The 20191-nt window shown below is 32.5% G+C and overlaps 2 protein-coding genes across 2 annotated transcripts; one reads left to right on the top strand and one right to left on the bottom strand.

The window, feature by feature from the left end:
- Window positions 1-1176: 1176 nt before the first annotated feature.
- Window positions 1177-3041, bottom strand: LOC130815608 (uncharacterized). The gene is made up of 2 exons (XM_057682100.1): window positions 2952-3041; window positions 1177-1449 (listed from the first exon to the last, which is right to left on the bottom strand). Exons 1-2 carry the CDS (start codon window positions 3039-3041, stop codon window positions 1177-1179), a joined length of 363 nt encoding a protein of 120 aa, XP_057538083.1.
- Window positions 3042-6110: 3069 nt separating this feature from the next.
- On the top strand, window positions 6111-7406 carry LOC130815607 (uncharacterized mitochondrial protein AtMg00810-like). The gene is made up of 4 exons (XM_057682098.1): window positions 6111-6306; window positions 6362-6459; window positions 6548-6741; window positions 7325-7406. Exons 1-4 carry the CDS (start codon window positions 6111-6113, stop codon window positions 7404-7406), a joined length of 570 nt encoding a protein of 189 aa, XP_057538081.1.
- Window positions 7407-20191: the final 12785 nt, after the last annotated feature.

Here is a 20191-nt window from a genome sequence, read left to right as displayed (position 1 = left end):
CTTCTAAATTAATTTAACATAATTATAAAATCCCAAAAGTTATTAAAATATTAATTAATGACGTCAGAAAATCTCGGGGTGTTACACACTTAAAAGGAGTTTCTTCCCCGAAACTAGAGTAACAAGTGTACAATTCATGAAAATTGATATTTCTAATAACTTAAGAAGGTGATTTAACTATTTTAAGCTCCAGAATTGACTCAAGGATCGTGACTTTATTCACACTATTAACAAAAGGATACTCAATCTATTAGAATATTCATACATATCTCATTTTGAGTATTTATAATCGGCTAAATTGGCTCAAATAACTAATCAAAACCATGTAAATATTACACCGATTGATTCAAACAATCAATCAAAAGCATGTAGATATCACCCAAATTGGTTCAAACAGTCAATCAAAAGCATGTAAGTTTGTAATAGGTTGTTATCATAGACGCGAAAATGCGTGAAAGCGCAGGAGGAAATGCGTGTAAAGGCGCGAAATTCTATCGCATTCTACCCCCCTTAAAAATTAGTTACGACCCCGTAACTCACTAACCTCGAAACATATGCAAGGATAGTGTGGTTAGACCATGGAACTCTAGTTATTTAATATCTTTGATCTAAGTACTACAGAGTTATAAACTACGCAGCGGAAATACAAATATACGAGGGAGGACACAAGGCCCCATAATAAAACATATACAACCAAAGTTTTCAAAAGAACCAGAGCTACAAAATCGAAAGATAGTAGTATGACACAAGTTATGCTTTGCCCTCATCACTCTCCCCCAACGCAATGCAATGCAAAAGAAGCTCCAGTACCTACTACGCCTTTCTATGATCCTCCTGCTGCTCGACATTAGACCAAAGCCCAATGTGTCATAGCAGGACAATCATAGAAAGTCATTAACAATCAAACATAAACAAAAACACGTACATGTCAGTAACTAGCATCAAATATAATAAGGGCAACTACTAGATAGCATTATATCATAAAACAACATAAGATGATTTCATAGAATGCAAGCACAGATAGTAATCGTTTATCAGCCACTTATATTTCTTAATTTCATTACGTGCTTTCCAACCCGAACCACCTAATGATTGGGGTCTTAGGGTCCTCAGGTATATCTACAATTAAGAAATCACAAGGGACCATAGACCATCCAATACCCACCGACACATCCATCAAAATCGCCTTAGGGTAGATAGACTATAGTCGGCAAGTTGCAGTTTAGTCTCATAGGGGGCTAGTTCACCAACATTTCCTAACTTCTTATACAATGAATATGGAATCAAACTCACAACTACACCCAGGTCACATAAAGCTTTATTTATTAGAACACCTCCAATAGTAACAGGAATACTGAAATCACCGGGGTCTCCTAACTTAGGAACTGTGATAGTCCCCCCATGCTTATCAGATAATAAGTCCTCAAACATTTTGGGAACTGTAGGTGCCTGGGATAGAATGTTCAGTAAAGATGACTCTAAAGAGTTGTCTTTGAGTAACTTAAAAAACTTATACTTCCTAATTTTATTTAACCCCAAGCGCATGGTGTACGTGTAGTCGCGGGTCGAACACAAGGAAGCTAGGACAAGAAACTTGCTAATTTCGATTAATTATATTGCTCAAAGAGAAAAACGTTTAGTTGGATGTTTAACTATCAAACTACAAATGTAATAAGAAATATGGATTAAACTATATGATGAAGAGATCTAAGGTGTCGGGAATCCCCTAAAGTCTTGTATGATCAAATTATCATTAGTGTCTACGAATTTTTGGATAAATGACGTGGTTAGAGATGATCTTGTTAATCTCAAACTCTCGCTCTATTGATTAACTATTAGATTCAGACCCTACTAATTCAATTCTCACACGCTAATTTTATTGAACGAATTAAGAAGAATTTAACTAAAATTTACCCTAAAGTAAAGTCGATCCCAATCAAACACGCTAGTTCTATTGACTAGTCCGACAAAACATGTTTAATTTAAGGTTATTAGCACAATTCAACCAATTTAATCCTAGTTTCATAGACACTTTCAATAATAAAATCATACTTGACTTATAGGTTCAAACCCTAACCCTAGAAACTAGAAAATGGATTTACTCACTAATCATGGTGAAAGCAACAAACACAAACCCTAGGATGATACTAAACATGGATTAATATAGTAATAATGACAAATTCAAGAGAAGCAATAATTGAATACCAAAGAACACGACAATTAATTCAAAAAAAATAAATGAAGAACAAACTAATTTTTATTGAAGGATGATTAATAACAATTATTAAAGTTCACTAATGCCATGGTTGGGAATCATGATTTCATTTGGAAATTTGGAATTGGTTCAAATTTATTGATTGGCAAATCAAAAAATTTTACATTTGGATTTAGATCAAATTCCACCATTGCTTTTAAAGTAGTTCAGTTGAGAATTTGAGAATGACTACCCAAACCTTGTCATTCTCAAATTCTTCATTTATAATTTCATAATTGAAATCCATAATTTAAAATGAAATACTTGTTCCCAAACATTACATAAAGGAATATTAAAACTAATACAAGGAATTAAAGACAAAGAAAATTAAATACCAAAGAGAACTTACAAAGCTCAAAGGAAGATTAAAGGAAGACTTAATGAAGAAAAAATTAAAAGATGAATTCTAGAGTAAAACTAATGAAAAAGATTAAAAGAGAGTCTAAGAAATGATGTAAGAGGAGAAGAGAAGGAGTAGAAGAGAGAGAGAATTCCTAATCTTTCATTAACGGCTTATTTATAATAATTAAGAATATAACCTAAAACTTGATGAGAAAACCGCAGGCGAAACACGACTTCAGAAATAAAGAGACGAGTCGTAGCTTTTAGGCGACGACTCGTTGCTTGTCTGCTGACTGGCGATCTTTAAACAACCGCCATTTCTTGCTCGGTTGTCGAAATTGGACATATAATATACCGTTGGAAAGCTCTTGAAGTCTAGCAAAAGCCGCACACCTTGCGTTAATGCAATTTTCCTATCAAAAGTTATGGCCAAAAGAGTAGACATGTATCAATTTTTAGTTCAAAACTTTTGCATTATAAACACTTTTCTACTCTTTTGTTCATTTTCTTGGTAGAACATCTTCAACCGAGCTAAAATCCCCTTGGTAAATTCTGTCATCATTAAAACCATAAGAATTATGCTTAAAACAATCAAAACCACTCAAAATCAACATGAATAACCAAAATGAGTAATGTAGTATAAATCTTCAAAATAAGCACGAAATTAATAACAACGATCATCATTAAGGAGTATAAAATGATATAAATAAGTGCAAATAATTGCACTTATAAAAATTCATAAACATTCCTATTCGCCTAGTTTGACTAGTTCGATGAGTCCTTTTCCATTGATCTAGTCTAATGTGTGGGGCTCTGCTCCAGATTTTGCTATTCATCATTTTTCGTATCATGTTTCATTTGTGGATGATTATACTCATATGAGTTGGGTATATTTTTTGATACACAAATCTGAAATTTTCTCATTTTTTGTTACTTTCTACAATATGCTTTGCCACACCACAAATATTACGATCTGATAATAGAGGGAGTATGTTAATTTTTCCCTACAAGAATTCCTCTCTAATCATGGCATGATTCACCAAGCTTTTTGTCCAAACACATCACAACAAAATGGAGTAGCAGAACGGGAAAATCGAACTTTGCTTGAAATCTCCCGAGCCCTTCTCATTGAATCCCATGCTCCTGCTCATTTTTGGCCTGAAGCCATTACTACGGCTACCTACCTTACCAATCGTCTTCCTTCCAAACCCTTAAACTGCAGAACACCTCTAGATACCTTGGGCTCATTTGTTTCTCTCCTTTCACATCATTCTTTACCACCTCGCATTTTTGGCTGTGTTGTGTTTGTCCATCTCTCTAAGCACAGTCAAACCAAACTTGAACCTCGGGCTATTAAATGTGTTTTTGTTGTCGATGGAGTTCACCAAAAGGGGTATAGATGTTTTGATCTTATACACAATCGATTGTATACTACTATGGATTGTGACTTTTTTGAGGACACATTCTACTTTACCCAGCCTAGCTCTCAAGAGGAAAGTGTGAGTGATGACCTAAGCTGGCTATTACATCTTATACCCCCAATAGTACTGATATGGGACCAAAAGTACAAGTACCTGGAACTACTGATGTTTTTTCTGAAGACATAGTATCTCCTCTTCAGTCTGATCTAGTCCCTTCTGATGAGCATCCATGTTCTCCTGAGGTATTTTCCGAGCCCGTGCATACTGTTGATAATAAACCTGTTGATCTTGCACTTGTTAGTATGCCAAACAGGTATGAGTTGCCTCTCGGAAGCACGAGGGGAGTTCCCCCAAAGAGATATGACCCAGAGTTCGAAGCACAAAGGTCTAGTTATCCAATCAGTAGGGAAAGTAATGAAGCTCTTTCTCAAAGTGCCTTGGCTTTCAATACTTCTCTCTACTCTAATGATGTACCTAAAAATGTTGAAGAGGCTCGCCAAGATCCAAAATGGAAGAAGGCTATCGAAGATGAAATCTCAGCCCTTGAGAAGAATGAGACATATATAGGTGAAATGTGAAATACCTAAACGCAAAAAGACAGTGGGGTGTAGATGGGTGTACACAATCAAATACCGGGCCGATGGTACTTTTGAAAGGTACATGCTTGATAATATGTGTAGACGATATAATCATTATAAGATATGATAAAGAAGAGATTAATGCTCTCAAAGAACAGTTGTCTCATGAGTTTCAAATGAATAATTTAGGGAAACATAAGTACTTCCTTGGTATTTTTTGGCCCTTGTAGGTTTTGATGATGACTACACTTAAATATAAACAACTTTATTTTAAAGATTGTGTGCAGGTCGACATCCGATCTTGATAAAGATCATTGATAGTACCTAAGACTTGGTCTATGGACTTTGTACGTGTCTAAGATATCCAAGAAAGTTAGAAAGGAAGATCGCTGTAGGATGTCAAATGTAGACAGGAGGTCTACTGTTCCTAAATTGATAGTTTGATGATACTTGTTGATGAGTGGAGACATTGCCCTGTTCACAAGATTCAAGTCTGAAAGAATTAGCGTCAACAAAAAAGTTCTGAAGAAAGTATTTTCTGGTTTTTCTTAGTTGATGTATAAGTAAGATTAATTTGTTGCATAATTAAATTAATGAATTAGTTGGCAAAGGAATTTTAATTATAACTACTTCTAATAACTGTCACATTTTTTAAAGTGGTAGAGGAAACTTCTCCTAATTTTTCTCCATGTTTATAGGCTTGAATTATTAACGTTTTATTTAAGCAAAAATTAACTTGCGTTATTTAGAAAATTAAAAACCATAGCTTCTACTACATGGAAATAAAGTTTTACTTATTCCTCCTTACTTTTAGGATTAAGGAGTGAAGTGGGTAGTTATTTCCCTTACTAAGCTACGTGACTTTCCTATATAAAAGGAAGTAATTTTTAACTTGTTATTTTTGTGTATAGAAAAATAACGAGAAATATTCTATGCTCCAAAATTGCCAATTAACTTAGAAATATTTCTTGTGCTACTCATTAATTTTATCCTTAGCTTTTTGGCTTTTGAAAAAAGAGTTTTTGAGAGAATTGTTGTAACTAGACTTGGGAAAGTCTAAGGGAGAAAGAGAGCTTCATGGGAAGCAAGAGAAAGAGAAAGAGAATTGTTAGCCTAGTTTTGTTTGTTTTATGTAATTGTAACGAATTGTAAAAAACATAGTAGAGAATTTAAAATCCGAGGGGGTCGTGGTTTTTCCTTTTATGTAGGCCTAGAAGGTTTCCACGTAAAAATTATTTTCTGTCTTTATAAGTTTGCGCATTAAGTTCAAGTTTTTTATTCCTCAAAAACAGGACAAAAACACTTAAACTTATCAAACAACAGTTCTCCCCCCCCCCCCCCCCCCCCCCCACTCCTCTTGTTATCTCAAAACATTACTACAGTATTAAAACCCTGAGATCAAAAGGAGGCATCTTCATCAGTGCAAGGAAGTATATTCTTGACTTGTTAGCGATAACAGGCATGCTCGATTGTAAGCCTACAGATACACCGATTGTAGCCAATCTTGGTCTTTAAATGATTGAAGGAGAGAAGCTGGCAGATAGAGAGAAATATCAAAGAATGGTTGGAAAACTTATCTACTTATCTCACACACGACTAGACATTGCATATGCAGTTGGAGTAGTAAGTAGGTTTATGCATCAACCACAGATACAACATATGATAGCAATTATGAGGATTTTGAGGTATCTAAAGGGTATGAGTAGCAGAGGTATTCTATTTAGAAAAAAATGGTCATTAAAATCTCTTAGGCTATACGGATGCAGATTGGGCAGGAGATAGAGATGATAGAAAGTCCACCTCTAGGTACTTAACTCTAGTTGGAGGAAACTTGGTCACATGGAAGAGCAAGAAGCAGAAAGTGGTTACTTAGATCATCTGGCTAAAGAAACTCTTAAGTGAACTACATGTTCCAGTGACTAAGACTTGTAAACTGCTCTGTGATAATAAAGCAACAATCACTATATCTAGGAATCCAGTATAACATGATCGCACTAAACATGTTGAGATCGATAGACATTTCATCAAGGAGAAGTTGGAGAAAAAGCTCATTAGTCTTTCGTTTGTCAGATCAAAGTAAGGATCAACTAGCTGGTATTCTTACTAAAGCAATTTCTTTAGAGACTTTTCAGCAAACCTTGTGCAAGTTAGGTTTTGGAGATTCGAAGACCTAACTTGAGGGGGAGTATTGGAAAGTAAATATTTTAGTATAATATCAGCATAATTAGTGTGATTGTAATCTTTTTGTAATTATTCTTGTTTTCTTTATTAGCTTCCTAATCATGTATTTATAGGGGATTCTTGTAATCATTTTACTTAATACAAAAAACTGTATTCCAACCCTAACTAATGTTAACCCTAGTTTTTGCATTATTATTGTTTTCGAAATGCTCAAACAAAGAAACACCATTACAATCCCCCATATTCTTCTAGTATCCATGCCTATAAATACAAACAATTGTGTCAAAGCCTCGTTCCTCAAAAGGTAGAGGCATTCTTGTGACCAAATACCTAGATTACCGATGGATACATACAAACTTACGGGGGGGATATTCGACTTTGTATCCATCAATGTTCACCAATCTTACTCCTATTAGAAAAAAGCTGAAAATTATCAAGTATGTAAAGTCATTAAAGTTAGGAACAAGAAAGTCCGGTAAAAAGTTACAGAGAATCAGTTAGTTTCTATATCAATTTCTCAATAAAATGATAATGATTAATGATTATAGAGAGCTTGAAGTAAATACAACGACCATTAAATTGCTTCATTATGGACTTGGACCCTTTGAATACAATCGTGTCATGGGGTAGACTATAAAAGGAGTATCCATATTGAGAACAAGAATCAGATTTAGAAGGGGAGCTTCATGAAAGAACAACTCAATTGTGTTTGATGGCAAATTCGAACTTAGAGCATGAGGTATGTTCTAAACTGTCTACATTCGAACTTAGAGCACTAGTTGGTTTAAGAAACATTATTATAAAATATTAATCTCTCACTTTTTAAAGGCTTACATTTAATCTAGGAAAATATTTAATTAGCTTAGTTATTTCGTTTATATTTCCCTCAAATTTTGGTTGAAAATGATGCACTACTTGACTTGTTCCTATTTGTGTAAATTATTTCAAGTGATAGTGTTAGCATAATAACTCTATGTTTGAACACAGTTATTTTTGTTCCTATCTGGTTGAAAATGATATATCATTTGAATTTGACGCACAACTTATCCAACATTTTTGTGTTAGCTTTTTTTTTTCTTTCATTCATTGCCTAAAATTATAAAATAACGTTCAAAAAATCATTAATGCATATAAATTAATTAAAAAAATGAGAAAAATGTCACGTATTAATCAGTACATATAAACACCCTAACTTAGCAATTAGCAACTAGCAACTAGTATTAGCAAAGGCGATATCAGCAAATCAATAAATTAGTACATTTGTGTGAAATCAAGTAGCAACTAGTATTAACCAAAGCAAAGAAATAAAAAGAACAAAGCAAGCAAGTAGTTTAATTGTACAACAGCAGCTCAGCAAATATTTCAATTGCACAACTATTGATCAGGAGAAGAGCAATTAGGAAATCACCAAAACAAATATTGCACAACAGCAGATGAGCATATGAGCAGATATAAGCAGTTGATTACATAACACATCAAGACATCAGTACAATTAGTAGAACTGATAACACAATAGCTATTTTAATTGCACAGATAACACATCAGCTATTTTAATTACACAAATAACACAACAGCTAAAGCTATTCAAATGTGACCCGACCTGTAATAGACTAAAAATTCTTAATCTTAATCTTCCGCTTAATTATTCCGAATTTTTCAATTCAAATTTCTAATCCTTTTTGGTTATCCATTTCATACTATCTTTAATTCCCAAACCTTTAACCGATTTTGTAATTTCTTCAAAATAGTAAACTTTAAAATATTATTTTGTTTAAAATTATTTTATACTCAATAAAATATTATTTTATTATTTTATAATACGTAAAGTAAAATTTTAATTATTATATTTACGATTTTGTAAAACGTTACGTTTTAATTTTCATTCCTTAAACTAACATTACTACTTATTATTTTAACCGTATAACTTTGATTCAATTATTTTATACCTAAAAATGAGCCGTATTTTCATTATTAACATTAACTATAGTTTTTAAAAAAATTTCTAAGTAAACTATTATATTTTCATGATCAAACTTACCTATTATTCAAAGTATATTCACTTGTACAAACTAAAACACAAATTTGATGAACCAAAATCCTTTCTATTTAACCCATGATGTTCATTACTTATACAAGCTAACCTTCTTCTACACTCCAATCTCTTAAACACTTACTCACATGCTCCAACTCTTACACATTTACTTACATATTCCAAATCACTTCTACAAGTTAACCTTCTTCCATATACCTAACATTCTTTTTCATACAATTTTATGAATTAGAAATTGCTCAAATCCCATTATAAATACCCCTTTGCCATGAGATCACTTCCACCTCCATCATCAAATCTTTCTAACATTCTTTACTATATCTTCTCCTCATTAAAATCTTACTAACTTAATACCTTTATTATTAGTTGAAGAAATTCAATAAGATGGAGATTAGAACACTCTTTATTTAGCTTAAATCATCATCATTTTAGAGTATTATTGGGTTATTACTTTGGAACTAAATGTATCATTATTTTTTGAGTTTGGATTTATTTATTTTGGGAGCTTGGAACTAAACCAAGTGGGTTTCCCATACCGCAAAATCATAGGCTCGGCTTGGCTGATGGAGAGCTTCTACCTCATCCAGAAGTATACCGTCGGTTGGTTGGACGTTTAATTTATCTTGCAGTCACCAGGCCGGATTTAGCCTATTCCGTACATATATTGTCTCAGTTTATGCAGGAACCACGTATTGAGCATTGGGAGGCCGCTTTAAAAGTGGTTCGTTATTTGAAGGGTACCCCAGGACAGGGTATTTTGTTAAGTGCAGATTGTGATTTAACTCTGTAGGGTTGGTGTGATTCAGATTGGGCTGCTTGCCCGATCACTCGTCGATCACTTACTTGTTGGCTAGTATTTTTGGGGCAATCCCTATCTCTTGGAAAACCACGAAACAACCTACTGTCTCTCTTTCTTTGGCAAAGGCTGAACAGAGGTCTATGGCTGCATTAACTTGTGAGTTGAAATGGCTTAAGGTCTTGTTGTTAAGTTTGGGTGTAAGACATCCGAAAGCTACTAAGATATTTTGTGATAGTGAATTTGCCCTACATATAGCAAAGAATCCTGTTTTTCATGAACGAACCAAGCATATTGAAGTGGATTGTCATTTCGTCCGAGATGCGATTAATGACGGATTAATTTCTCTAGATCATGTTCCTACATCATCTTATTTGGCTGATATTTTCACAAAGGCTCTTGGCAAGAAACGGTTCGATTTATTACTCTCCAAGTTGGGCATTCTTGATCCTCATGCTCCAACTTGAGGGGGGTATTGGGAATATTTGGGAATATTGTGATTGATATCAATATTAGTTATATGGCAACAATATCATATGTCATTATTCTAGGATATTGGGAATTTTAGCTATATGGTAATATTATCTTGTGGCATAATTTTAGGCCAAATTTACTTAATTAAATCATATCCTTATATAAGGATACATTGTCAACAAGGATGATTGGAAAAACAATTTTTAGAAAATATACATTTTACTCATTCTTTCAAAACCCATTATAAATACCCCTTTGCCATGAGATCACTTCCACCTCCATCATCAAATCTTTCTAACATTCTTTACTATATCTACTCCTCATTAAAATCTTACTAACTTAATACCTTTATTATTAGTTGAAGAAATACAAGAAGATGGAGATTAGAGCACTCTTTATTTAGCTTAAATCATCATCATTTTGGAGTATTATTGGGTTATTACTTTGGAACAAAATGTATCATTATTTTTTGAGTTTGGATTTATTTATTTTGGGAGCTTAGAAGATCATCATCATTTTGGGAGTTTGGATTACTTATCTTTGGAGCATTGTTATCTATCTTGGAGGGTCTTATTTCTTATTATTTTCCTAATTAGTAGTACTAAACCTTCAAGAAGATGGAGATTAGAGCACTCTTTATTTAGCTTAAATCATCATCATTTTGGAGTATTATTGGGTTATTACTTTGGAACAAAATGTATCATTATTTTTTGAGTTTGGATTTATTTATTTTGGGAGCTTAGAAGATCATCATCATTTTGGGAGTTTGGATTACTTATCTTTGGAGCATTGTTATCTATCTTGGAGGGTCTTATTTCTTATTATTTTCCTAATTAGTAGTACTAAACCTTCAAGAAGATGGAGATTAGAGCACTCTTTATTTAGCTTAAATCATCATCATTTTGGAGTATTATTGGGTTATTACTTTGGAACAAAATGTATCATTATTTTTTGAGTTTGGATTTATTAATTTTGGGAGCTTAGAAGATCATCATCATTTTGGGAGTTTGGATTACTTATCTTTGGAGCATTGTTATCTATCTTGGAGGGTCTTATTTCTTATTATTTTCCTAATTAGTAGTACTAAACCTTGGCGTTAGTATGGTACAACTTCTTACCCTACTCTTTATGTGGAATTTTACATTATATTTACTATATAATATGTAAAGTATAAAATATGTTGAGTATGTTTAAGTAGGAAGTAAGTTTAATGAGATTATGATTAAGATTATATTAAGTATGTTTATGCGAAAAGTATTTTTAGTAAGTTAATTTAGTAATCTTTAAACAAGTTTCGGACGAAGTTGGGTGAAAAAAATATATTCTAGTATTATTAACTATAATTAATGTTATAAGCTAGTGTTAGTATGTATATGAGTTAGGTGTTATATTATGAATGTTATTACATTTAAGAAATTTTATGCTAGAACTTTTGTTATCATGTTCATGTTAGCTTCAAAACTAATTTATAAGATAATAAGTTATTTTATGAATACATTTTTTTATTAAGTATGAGTCTACTAAGAATGTTGTCATTATACTTTGTTTTGATATTAAAGTTTATCCTTAAAGTTATAATAAATTTCTAAAGTTATTGTGTAAAGTTTTTAATTTTTTAAGTGGTTATGTTAATTATTTAAATCTAGGATTTACTATGATAAATTAAATTAAGTTGTTTTTAGTGAAAACGGCGCCAAAATACTCATAGACCAAAGTACTATCATATTAAAAAAAAAAAGAAGAGAGTTTGATTTACTATTTTAAATTATTACAAGTTATTTTTGTGATAATAATAAAATAACATTTTAAAAGATATTTTTTAGAAATTTTAATAAGCTATAAATTATTAAACTGTTTTCTCGAATGTATTAAATTTTATAATAAAAGTAACTTTTGTGATATTAAATCACTAGTTTGTACAAAATATTTCTTTAGTTGACGATTTGACCAAAAGTTATGTAAAAAGATGTAAAAGTGTTTTTAATGAATTTGCCTTTTAAATTATGTGTGAAATTTCGATTTTAGGAATATATTAAAAGATAAAAGTTTTCCTTGTTTTATAACAAGAAATATTAATTTTTGTGAAAATACAAGTTTCCACTAGTTTTATAACTAGAAGTATTGATTTTTTTGAACTTATAAAGTATTACTTGTTTTATAACTAGAAATGTTTGTTTTTGTGAAATTATAGGTTTTATTTGTTTTTTTTATTTAGAATATTGATTTTTGTGAACTTAAAAGTTTCACTTGTTTTTCTAAATTTGAAATATTGATTTAAGTAAACTTGTTGAATTTTAGAAACTTATCCAAAAAAATGCAATTTTAACTTGAATTATAATTAATATTTAATTTTGTGAAGGGAACAAAGTTTTATTTTTTTTAAAGTTGGAAGTGTTCATTTTGGGAACTTTTTCAAGAAAAATAGATTTTAGTTGCTACTTGTGAAAAATATTAATTTGGAGACTTTTAATAGAATAATAAATTATTAGTATGAATTTAGTGAACTACTAAAAATAAAGTTAAAAATAAAATTAAATGTGTAAAAATTTAGTAATGAACGTGTAAAGACATAAAGGTAAATGTTAACGATATGATTAACAATTGTATTAAATAAAGGATGTTACCACCTAAGTTGGTCAAATTCAAAGTCAAAGTCAACTTGTAGTAATAAAAATGTGATGCACTTATGTGAATGAATATTGATTGAATGACCCTGATAGTAAGGTAATGTCGAACCATGGACCGACATGTAAAATCCTGGCACTCGTGTTGGCTAGCACGTAAAATGCGGTGTAAGACAAGGGTTAGCTACCTATCTTGTAGAGCTCGAGCATAAATTGTATTGGAGGGGTGACGACTCACACCACAGTTAGGGTTTAGGACTACGGTCCTCACCTAACCAGATCCTTACGTATATCAGGTGTCATATTGTTGTGCTTGTTGATCAATAATGAACTTGATTAGTGTTGATCAAATGATGCATGGTACGGTTATGCGTATTAACCAAATGAACTTACTTAAGTGTTAAGATTACCGAATTGTATAAGTGGCAGTAACGTACTTCTGTCAGGATTGAGAATGGTATCTTAAATATGACTTAAAAGTATGGAACAGTAAAAGTATACAGTAGCGTCAATTAATTATAAATTCGTACTTAAATTATTATTTTGAAAAAGTAGCGTGTAATTTCCATATTTGAGCTGGATAAGAATTTATACTCAGCGTTAAGCGCTGACCGATTCAATCAGCTGTCATCCATATCATGGATGGCAACATTTTGTAGGATTTAGTTTCAGGCTCCTATCCAAGCCGCAACATTTACTATTTATCGAGAACTTAGCTGCTTTTTGTGCCTTTATTCATGACTTCATGATGAAGTATCTTTTTTCATTTTAAGCAAACAATATTTCATATCAGATGTAATATTTTACTTTTATTTTAAAAGATTTTAATTTTATTGATTTAAAGTTTTTAATAGTTCAACATTTTGAGACTTCTGCAATATTTTTGTATTAAACATTATTATTAAAAGTTAATTATTTATCGAGATTACCGCTCCTGTTATACAACCCAAAACAGAAAGTTGTCCGACCCGAAGATGTGCTCCTTTTTGAGATTTATCGAACCGACATTATTCGAATAAGAGTTGCACCCGAACCGATTGAGAACCAAAAATGGGAAAATTGAACCCCAATTGTGACTGATTTTCATAATCGACATATAACCGTTAACCGAGATCACTCGAACCTCATAGTGAAGGAACTGAGTCATATTCAACCCAAATTATGCACGAAACTGAACTCGTTTCCACCAAAATTGACTTAACCCAAACCAATTTTTATTCGAAGTGCTATGAACCTGAACCAATTTTTTATATAGAAGTACGATCGACTCATATTCTATCATCTTATTAGTTAATCTAATAATGTAATAGATATTTTCATAAATTATATTATATAAATACATAGTATCATATATTTAGAGTTAATAATCAATGGTCAATGTTTTTATTGAACTATTTTAAATCAAATTAGATGAAAAATGATAGAACTTAAATTTTAATTTACACTCAAAACAATTAAAATTAACAAAGTAATAATCACTAATTGATTTGCATTGTACTATTTTTCTTAAGTAAAGAGAATCGAATCATCAATTAAAAACAACTAGCAATTCAATCTGATAATGACTCGATCGATAGTAACTTGTAGCCGAAATACAACCGAACCAAATGACACCCGTTCGAAACCAACCCTATAACCCGAATGAATACATCGAACAACAGCTATTTTAATTGCACAGAAAGCACACGTACAACTGATATTTGTAGCTGCAACAAATTAAGAAATCAGTACAACTAATAACACAACAGCTATTTTTATTGCACATATAACACATCAAATATTTTAATTAATAACAAATTAAGAATGTAGATCAAAGTAATCAAAGTTAGATTATTTTAAAGCTTAAGCAATTTACTCAGCAAATGAGACAAAACAAAGTACGTAATCCAAATGATGACAAGAATAACATGGAAATGTTAATGCAATCCTTAATTATAATCAGTGCAATTCATCATGTATTTGCTCAAGAAATTGATGACATAAAAAAACAAGACACAACTTCTCTAACCAAATTTCTTTTAATTGTTTGAGTTTTTGAGTGCTTAGGTTTATCTTTCTAAAACTAATTTGCAAGACTTATCTGACTTCCATATCCTAAGCAGCTTCTAGTTGCTTCTAGAAGCTCGACCAGGGCTCACACGAATGTGGCGCCGATCATATCCCAACACTTATCTGACTAATTTTCAAGACCATATTGTCATATCCTAATAAAGGAAAGTATCTCACTTTATATTGCACATTTGCCATATGATTCGGGAACCAGGTTGAAAATTAGTGAGATACCAAAATAAGCTAAGCATTACGTGTCGAAGCATTTACAAAAGACGTCTTAGTGAGATAATTTTGCTAGAAGAACTTTTGGTACATGAACTCTAATTAATTCATTAATTTGTTGATCAACAAAGGATGATGTATTGATCGAAATAGGGAGATGTATTTGAAAGCTTCTAGAATGTTGTATTCATCCTATATAAAGGAATGTATTGTAATCAAAAAATTTCAACTTCTAGAATCTTGGCGAGAGTAAATTGCTTTGAGTTTTGAGTTTTGCTTTAAGTAAATTGCATTGAATTTTGAGTTTTGCTTTGAGTAAATTGCTTTGAATTTTGAGTTTTGCTTTGAGTAAATTGCTTTGAGTTTTGCTTTGAGTAAATTGCTGGAGCAACTAGAAGCTGCAATTGGTTCGGATTTATAACATTAATAATCGGTTCGGGTTTGTATCAATTCGGGTTAAAAACAGTTCGATCTTAATCGGTTTTAGTCAGGTTGCATTCAGTTACGTGTATAACTCAGTTCAGATTTGACTCGGGTCGATCACTGTTGAATACAAGATTCTAGAAGCTTTCAAATACTTCCAAAACAGCATTCCAATTTTCAACACGCACGTTGGGATATGAAAATATTCAACATATAAGTGTTGGGATATAAAAGGACTATACTTCAACACGTTGCAGAATAATATGGCAAGCAACATAAGTGAGGAAAATACTCCTTTTATTAGCTCTTTTCCTTCGCTATATTCCTTATGTATGAGAAAAATACTCATTTTACATATTTGCTCACCTTCCTCTCCAAATAAATCAATTCACTACTTTTCTATTTAAATTTTCCTTTGAACTTTAAAACTGCAAAATGATGAAAGATGTGATATATGATTTAAGGTACTTTGCATTACTAATTATCAATATACTTTTACGTCCACATTTTTATCTTTTCTTTACAAATTACAATGACTCTATTGCTACCCTTCTTAAACTTAATTTTCTTATTCTTTTTTCTTTTCTGTTTCTCTTTACTTCCTTCACAATCCCCAAATATTGCCGTTTTCGAGTTGGGTATTCAGAATGGTCCACCCTTCTTACAATTCACTTCGTTTTTACAATGCTTTGTCCAACTCCTGTTTTCTTGTATGCTCATCCATGTATCCTTGTCTCTTCTCTTTGGCCCAATTAGTTAATATAAAGAAACGATTCACACATACTTCTACTTTAAATTGATGGAAAGACTTATGTTGTGTTGAGTTAATGATTTTGACTTGTATTGAATGAGTTGTGTGCGTGGTACAGTAATCGGATACTCATGTTGAATGGGTGTTAGCGGTTACTTTGGTATTTAGTTTGGTATGGCAAGGTAGTTAAGGGAACTTATTAGTTCTACTCATAACTTATATAGGTGCTCATGTTGTAAGAGGAAAGTAGATACTTAGTCGGGTGATTTTGTGACTTTTGATTGTGCAGTGACGCTTATAGGTACGTGCACGCAATAATGAACCCTTATATACAATTTTATTTAAGACATTATTGTTTATTGTAATAATATGCACTGCATCATAACTATGAGATACTAGTGACTCAACTGGATTATGTCTGGTTGATTTAGTAGTCCCCTATGTGAGATTCGACGGGACCACCGTAAGGGGGGTATGAGCATGCTTGGGTCATTGGGCGCCGGGTGGCCGATACCGCCCCTTGACCGAGGTGTTACCATGCGGGACTTGCAAACCTTAATATGGTGACCTCTTCACGGGTTTAGTACCCCCAATGTGTTAGTTTTTCCCGATGGTAGGACCCGAGAGGGTCATCTGGAGGGGGCATGAGCTCATACTTTGCCGTGGGCGCCGGGTGGCCGATAACGCCCTTGGCCGTGTCACTATGCCAGGAAGTAGAAAAAAGATCCACTGATAGAAAACTATTCAGTGATAGAAAGTTTATTAACTGATCGAAAGTTATTTAATGATAGAAGGTTCATTCTTTGGTAGGAAGCTCACGCGTTGATAGAACGTTTACTCTTTGATAGAACGTTTACTCATTAATAGAACATCTACTTATTGATAGAATATTTTATGCTAGTTAGAAGTGTGCCTAAGTTAAGTTACCTCAAGGGTATTACAGACTATGATCACCCTTACCTTAAGATAGACAAGCTCTATAAGGTCATGTGTTAGGTATTCTGTTAATGCCTTGGTTGAGTTGATACTATACGTGTTTTGCAAGAGTTTATGTTTGAAAAGAGAAGCGTGAAGACCTGCATTCTACCCAAGAACACATGGTTGGGGTTGGAAAGCACGTAATGAAATTAAGAAGTATAAGTGGCCGATAAAAGGTTACTATCTGTGCTTGCGTTTTATGAAATCATCTTATGTTGTTTTATGATATAATGCTATCTAGTAGTTGGCCTAATTATATTTGATGCTAGTTACTAACGTGTACGTGTTTGTGTTTACGTTTGATTGTTAATGACTTTCTATGATTATCCAACTATGACACATTCGCCTTTGGTCTAATGTCGAGCAGCAGGAGGATCATAGACAGGCGTAGCAGGTACTGGAGCTTCTTTTGCATTGCATTGTATTTGGGGAGAGTGATGAGGGCGAAGCATAACCTGCGTCATACCGCTATCTTTCGATTTTGTAGCCCTTGTTATCTTTTGTAAACTTTGGTTGTATATGTTTTGTTATGAGGCCTTGTGTCCTCACTCGTATATTTGTATTTCCGCTGCGTAGTTTATAACTCTGTATGGTTTTAAGGAGTTAAGTCTTTTTAAAACGCAAACGTCGACACTGGAACCACGATCCATGCTTGGCATGTTGATTTGAGAAGCCGGCGATGAATCATTCCGCCGTGACATAGTTTTGATAGGCCGTTGGTGCCTTTACTTTATTAGCTTCTAAATAACTTTTGTTTTTCTACAAAGGCGCACAGTTTAAAGGCAGATGCTGCTGAAATTTCCACTCACCTTTATAAAAGTTAATATTTAACGTTCATCTAAATTCTTTCCCTTTTCTTTTATGTAACACCCGAATTTCCTCCCGTCCTTTACGGTTTTAGTTTCGTTTAGGGGTCGGAAATTCAAGGGTGTTACAATAGTAGTCTGAGAAAACAAAAACTGATCAAAATCGTAATCTGATAAAACAAAATAACATAATCAAAATCGTAATAAAAACATGAAATAAAACAAAAACAGAGCAGATCAAAATTACAAAAATATCAACATAAAAACAACATGCAAGAATATCATAAATGAAAACAGATTTGGTAAAGTACTAAAATCAGATCATGATTTTCGGATTAAAAACAAATCAAAAAGATAATCAAAATAAATAACATAATCATAATCAAAAACTGATCAAAGAAAAAAACATGAAATAAAAAAAAAACAGATGAGCTCGAAATAAAAACAATCAATATAAAAATAAAACAGATAATAAAAAAAGAGAATCAAAAACAAAATAAACCTCAGATAAGAACCAACTAGTAAATAAACCATACCAGATGATGATTAAAGCGAAATAGATCATTATTAAACCGAAATAGATCAAAGCAAAGAGTATAAAGAATATACCAGAAGAACAGGAGAAATTTCGAAAAACTCAGTTCTAAAGCTTAACCAAATACAAAAACAAAGATTAGAAACAAAGCCGAATCTAATCCCTCTTTTCGTCAAATATTGTCAAAGAAAACCAAAGAAATGAAATCAGAAACAAAGCCAAAGAAATGAAATCACAAACAGTGCCAAAAAAAGTTTTCTGAGATTGGTTAGAGAAAGGGAGAATGAGAGAGAGAGGGGGGGAAACGGCAATGGACGGGAAATGTGATTAGGGTTAGTAGTGGGTGAGGGATTAGTTTATATAGGAAGAATCAACGGTTAGATCAAGGCCAAATAAAATCCAACGGTGGATATCAATCCCACCATTAAAATGAGGAAGTTGGGAAGGTTGGTTTAAATGGGAGAAATAATTAATTGGGATAGTGTATTTAAATGGGGAAATAATTAATTGGGATGGTGGGTTTAATGGGAGAATAGGTGAGTTTTTAATGGGAATAATAAATATGAAGAGAATATTAATTTTAGCTGGGAATAGAAAAAGATTAAATAATGGTAGGTATAAAAGTTAAAGAGTTATAGAGTAGAATAAAAATAGAGGTAGGTAGAACTTTAAATGATTATTTTATTACTAAAAACGAAAATATAGCAAGTAATATGAAATTGCCAAAAATAAAAAATGTAGCAGGTATTATGGAACAAAGAAAATATTTGAGTAATCTAGTTTTTCGATAGTAATAGTGTTGGATGAATTCCTAGCATATATTTTTACTTTGTATTGCATGATAACAAAGATCAGTTGGACAAATTTAACTAACTATTCTCATACATCATGCATTTGTATTTAAAATAAATTTCACATCATATAACGACAAAAAACCAAAATCAAATCTAATATAGTATGCAATTTAAGCTCTCCCCTGATTATTCAAAATTATACATACACTTTTTGCTAAATTTTCTTTAAAAAACAAAAAAAATGAAGGAAATACACGGTCTGATAAACTCGCAATACAACAGAAGAACATATAAGTTAAAAGCTAGGCCATATCTACATCACTACACAGGAGAATCATCATCAGGGTGATGAGTTTGAACTTCAGGTTGACGGGGAAGCTGATTATTGGCAGTGCATGAAACAAATGCAGAAACAGCTAGCGGCGCAACACCGGCAAAATACACAGCTGAGAAAGCTCAAAGAATAATTGGGCCAAAGAGAAGAGACAAGGATACATGGATGAGCATACAAGAAAACTGGAGTTGGACAAAGCATTGTAAAAACGAAGTGAATTGTAAGAAGGGTGGACCATTCTGAATATCCAACTCGAAAACGGCAATATTTGGGGATTGTGAAGGAAGTAAAGAGAAACAGAAGAGAAAAAACAATAAGAAAATTAAGTTTAACGATGGTAGTAATGGAGTCATTGTAATTTGTAAAGAAAAGATACAAATGTGGACGTAAAAGTGTATTGATAATTAGTAATGCAAAGTATCTTAAATCATATACCACATCTGTCATCTGAGTAGCTAAAGGAAGGGAAATCAACCGAGACCCCGTTAGTAGCGGCGAGCGAGAGCGGATTGGGGGTTTGAAGAAAAACAAACACGAAGAAAAATCTCAGCTAAGTGTTTTCTGCAGGTTTTGGAG

This window comes from Amaranthus tricolor, chromosome 6 (assembly GCF_026212465.1).
Source record: "Amaranthus tricolor cultivar Red isolate AtriRed21 chromosome 6, ASM2621246v1, whole genome shotgun sequence".
NCBI classification, from domain to species: domain Eukaryota; kingdom Viridiplantae; phylum Streptophyta; class Magnoliopsida; order Caryophyllales; family Amaranthaceae; genus Amaranthus; species Amaranthus tricolor.
Note: the sequence above shows the minus strand (reverse complement) of the source record. Positions and strands in the feature narration are given on the sequence as shown.

Coding starts and splice junctions, on each gene's coding strand:
- LOC130815608 (XM_057682100.1), bottom strand. CDS start 3,041: ATGTCTACTCTTTTGGCCATAACTTTTGATAGGAAAATTGCATTAACG. Junction 1,450..2,951: donor ACTTCAAGAGCTTTCCAACG/GTATATTATATG, acceptor ATTCTATCCCAG/GCACCTACAGTTCCCAAAAT.
- LOC130815607 (XM_057682098.1), top strand. CDS start 6,111: ATGATTGAAGGAGAGAAGCTGGCAGATAGAGAGAAATATCAAAGAATG. Junction 6,307..6,361: donor AAAGGGTATGAGTAGCAGAG/GTATTCTATTTA, acceptor ATACGGATGCAG/ATTGGGCAGGAGATAGAGAT. Junction 6,460..6,547: donor AGAGCAAGAAGCAGAAAGTG/GTTACTTAGATC, acceptor GTGATAATAAAG/CAACAATCACTATATCTAGG.